Below are 4,028 nucleotides of genomic sequence, written 5' to 3'. Positions count from 1 at the left end.
TTTGCATGATCAGTAGCCTATATACACTCACCGACCATTTTATTAGGTACACCTGTTCAATTGCTTGGTAACACAAATTGCTAATCAGCCACTCACATAGCAACTCCAAAGCATTTAGGCATCTAGACGTGGTAAAGATGACTTGCTGAAATTCAAACTGAACCACAAAGAATTAAGGCCGTTCTGAATTCAAAAGGAGGTCCAACCTGGTACTAGCAAGGTGTACCTAATAAAGTGGCCGATGAGAGTATGTTCATTCCAAACTGGTTGCCATCTTCCACACTTTAGTATTGCTCTGAATAGTCTGCAATATAACAGGTCTCTTAAAATGTGTTTGCTGTTATTGCAGTGTGGTAAGAACGTTGTTCCTTTAATGATTTTCTTTAAAAAATAAAGCTAATGATAGTGGCACTCTCTACAGATGTATTCAATGCCGAGTAAGTAGGTAGAAAGGTACTGAGTATTGACTCGTATCTGAATGCCCCTCACCTGGCCCAGCAATATTTACCTAATTTGTCCAGTATTTTTAGCACGTTCTGAGTTAATGGCTGTTGTGGCACTTAACCAAAAGTCACAAGACTTCTTTTTCTATTGTAGGGCAAGTAAAATATAGTAGAATGTAGAATTTTCACCTGACTCCTCTTGTGCCCCCCTAAGCAGACACTATCACTTTGACTGTCAAAGACAAAGTGATAGTGTCTACTGATGGCCTATTTTCCCAGTAAGGTATACTCGCTGATCTGTGCTCATCCACCTTCATGCTTCGTCGCAGCTCTTGTTCTGTTGCTTTAACTGATAACCATTTCTGAGTATGGGCGAGCATGTATTGACTGAGCTGCCAATTGCCAAGCACAAGCACTGTCACTGGGAGATTTAGTCATCCACCTTGGTAAGCCCTGTCATCATCCTTCACTGAAGTTTACCCAGAGTTGCCTACTGGAGTAGGAAGGCTGTGAGCAAGCATAAATTGGGGAGTATACATTGTTGGGGAGATGCTTGATCAGGAGACATACTTTGCTCTGAATGGGCAAACATTTGTTTCCTTAACATACATGCTTGGCATTCTCCCTTACCATGTGTGTGACAGTAGTACACCCACCTATTAGGCTGTTTATAAACACATAAAAATCAGGATACAGACGGTATAGCTTTAACATTAAATAAATGTGATCTTTAAACGTGTTCGGTATAGGCATCTAGTGTTCTTCATGCTAAAAATATTACATTGCCTGAAAATTTTAAATGGTATTGACACGGTTTGTCTGTCTTTACAGTTTTCTGGTCCTTCTGGAAGGAAGAATTTTGGTTCTTTCTTGGATAAAGTGCCCACTGATGAAAATCACTACCTGACGTTGACTGTACATTTTGGATAATGCCTCCCACTTCTACCAAAGCTTCTGCTCTGTATCCAGAAGACATTTCTGGATTCCTGTGCCTGCCTCCTGTTTCTGATGATCTTCAAGTGATTTGGTCTCGGGCAGAGCTGACTGAGGAGTTGGATGATCACCCTCAGCTCATTGGTACCTTTAGTTTTTTTCCATACCCAAGCATGCCGGAAATTGCTTTGCTTTCTCTACGGTTTGGTTTACAAATGGAAAAAGTGAAAAACTGGTTCATGGTACAGAGAATTCGTTGCGGAATCAGTTGGTCTCCAGAAGAAATTGAGGAGACACGGGCACGACTCAATTATAATCAAGAGCAATTGCATTTCAAGCCTCTGATTGCCCTAGCCAAAAGGTCTACTGTTTTGCGATCAGATGAGTTTTCAATTCCTGCTCTAAAAGCAAGAGCAAGACAAGCCATGGCCTCTCATTCTTGCTCATCACCAGATTATAAGGCCCCAGAACCTAAGAGGATGAAATTAAGCTGCAAACGTCCAGACAAAGAACCTCTTAGAGTAAATGAAAGTACCTCTTTACACGGAATAAAAGGCTCAAGCAGGGGCATTATAGGCGATTCTAAACGCCATTCTCCCATCTCAAATGTTCGTCCAAAGAAAAGGCAGGATCCTGATAATATAGTTAAGCCATCTGGTACTCGCATGATTTTAGGAGTGGATGGAAGAGAAATGAACTCGTATTATCCCTCTGAGGAAGAGCAAATGTCCTCCTCTTGGAATATGAACAATGGTGAAGAAGTGCAAGTGTCGGGTTATATTGATCAAAATGGAAACCTTAGGAGAGAGGACAATGCACCAGGTATGAGGCGCCAACGAAAAAGTAAACAACAGTTACAAATTCTCAAATCCTTTTTTTTGAAATGCCAGTGGGCTACCCGTGAAGACTACATGAGGCTTGAGGAGATTAGCGGACTACCAAGGGCAGATATTATACAGTGGTTTGGAGATACACGTTACGCCCTTAAACATGGCCAGCTGCGGTGGTTCCGTAACAGTATGCAAGAGCGTCCCACCTGGTTAGATGAGTCACAGCATTTAGGTAATGTTAATGGAAGACAAAGTGACGTAGGGTCACCAGCCCATGCAGTGTCCTCAGCTGTAGAGGTGCCTGACGACGACGATGATGATGATGATGATGATGTGATAGCCTCATCTAGTCAAAATTCAGGAAACACAGTAGCAAGTGAAGAAATTTCTGATGATGAACCAACTTTTTCTGGAAAATCAAAACTTGTGCAAAAAGTATCCAATTTTAAACTTCGTGTAAAAAATTGTTCGAAAAATAAGACTCCTCAACGCCCTATTTCATCCTCCCTTCAAAAAAAATATGATGTTTTGGAAAACTACCTTTGTGTACATAATCGGTTTCGGGAGCGAGATTTAAAGGAATTAGTTACAGCATCTGGCTTAAGCCATCAGCAAATACTGGACTGGTTTTCTTATAAATCGAAGGATCCAGATGAGGTTGAGATCTGTGTTGTTGAAGATGAAGAGGATGATGATGAGGAGGAGGAGGAGGAGGAGGATGATGATGTTGTTATTCAGGACTAGTGTTGAACTGCTTTAACCAGTGATGTGGAAATTAATAATCAGTACAGGTATCTAATTAGCAATAGACTGAATACAAAAAATCCATATGCAATAAAATGTTTGTTGCTAGAGCTAACAATATAAAATTAAACATTTATATTTATTTTTTCACTAAAATTTTTGGCTGGTGTATGCAGCAAAATGCTGGTGGAATGATATTCCATATGTTGGTTTGCAAAACTACTGTGAAGAGTTTTTCTCTATTTTCTGAATGCCTAGCACTGGTATTGTTGCTCATTGGGCAGTGGTGCTAGATCTTGTTTTCTGCCCTTTTTTTAGATGTTCAGTGCTGTAGACAAAGTACTGCTTTAAGTGTTCCTACAGTGGTCCCGTCAAAAATGGCTATTCATCCAGTGTTTTATTGGTTGCATGGGGGTAGTGCCTGAGAAAGCACAGCTAACCTGAAGGTTTAGGTGAGTAATTCTATGAGGTAGCTGTATGTCTGCTAAGTAATATTTGTAGATGGCTATATTGCTTTTTATAACCTGTCCAGTTACCAGTAGTTTTTTTTTTTTTTTTTTTGTGGATTATAGTTGGCCAGCAGGTTAAGGGTCTGTTAACAGCAGCCGCTTCATAACAATAAAGTGCAATGGCTGGCGTACAATGCAGTGTAATCACTGCAGTGCCAATGCGGTTCATTATTATTATTTGATTTTTTTTTTTTTTTTTTTAACAAACTTTATTGAAATATCACATAGTGACATTTCATTAAGTTCTACTAGCCACTGCATGGCGCAAGGCAGAGGAGTGCCTTGCACTGTGATGGAACAAAGTATGGCCAGATAGGAGGCAAGGCATTTTACTTTATCTTGTGGTGGGACTGTGCTGATATATGTGCCCAACGCAGTCCTTTTGCACCTGGTGTGACTAGACCCTAAAGGAATGTCAGGATGGTTTTAACAGTAATTGAAACTGAATTGGAAAGAGACGTCAAAATGCCTGTTTTGTTTTCTGACTTGCTTATACAGTAACATACAAATACTTGAATGAGGTGATGCAGAGGTCAACCGCCTTAGCTCAAGGCCGATCTACGTCAGTC

The 4,028-nt window shown here is 40.4% G+C and overlaps 1 protein-coding gene across 1 annotated transcript; it reads left to right on the top strand.

Moving 5' to 3' along the window:
* Nucleotides 1-1,306: 1,306 nt before the first annotated feature.
* HOMEZ (homeobox and leucine zipper encoding) lies at nucleotides 1,307-3,535 on the top strand. The gene has a single exon (XM_089678151.1). The coding sequence runs from the start codon at nucleotides 1,373-1,375 to the stop codon at nucleotides 2,948-2,950; it is 1,578 nt and encodes a 525-aa protein (XP_089534277.1). The 5' UTR covers nucleotides 1,307-1,372; the 3' UTR covers nucleotides 2,951-3,535.
* Nucleotides 3,536-4,028: the final 493 nt, after the last annotated feature.

This window comes from Staurois parvus, unplaced genomic scaffold, assembly GCF_062004578.1.
Source record: "Staurois parvus isolate SC_StPar_1 unplaced genomic scaffold, SC_StPar_1.0 ptg000199l, whole genome shotgun sequence".
In the NCBI taxonomy this organism is placed as follows: domain Eukaryota; kingdom Metazoa; phylum Chordata; class Amphibia; order Anura; family Ranidae; genus Staurois; species Staurois parvus.
The sequence above is the reverse complement of the archived record's forward strand: the minus strand, read 5'-3'. Positions and strand labels throughout refer to the sequence as shown.

What these genes read in the sequence shown, in the direction of transcription:
- HOMEZ (XM_089678151.1), top strand. Translation starts at nt 1,373, where the DNA reads ATGCCTCCCACTTCTACCAAAGCTTCTGCTCTGTATCCAGAAGACATT.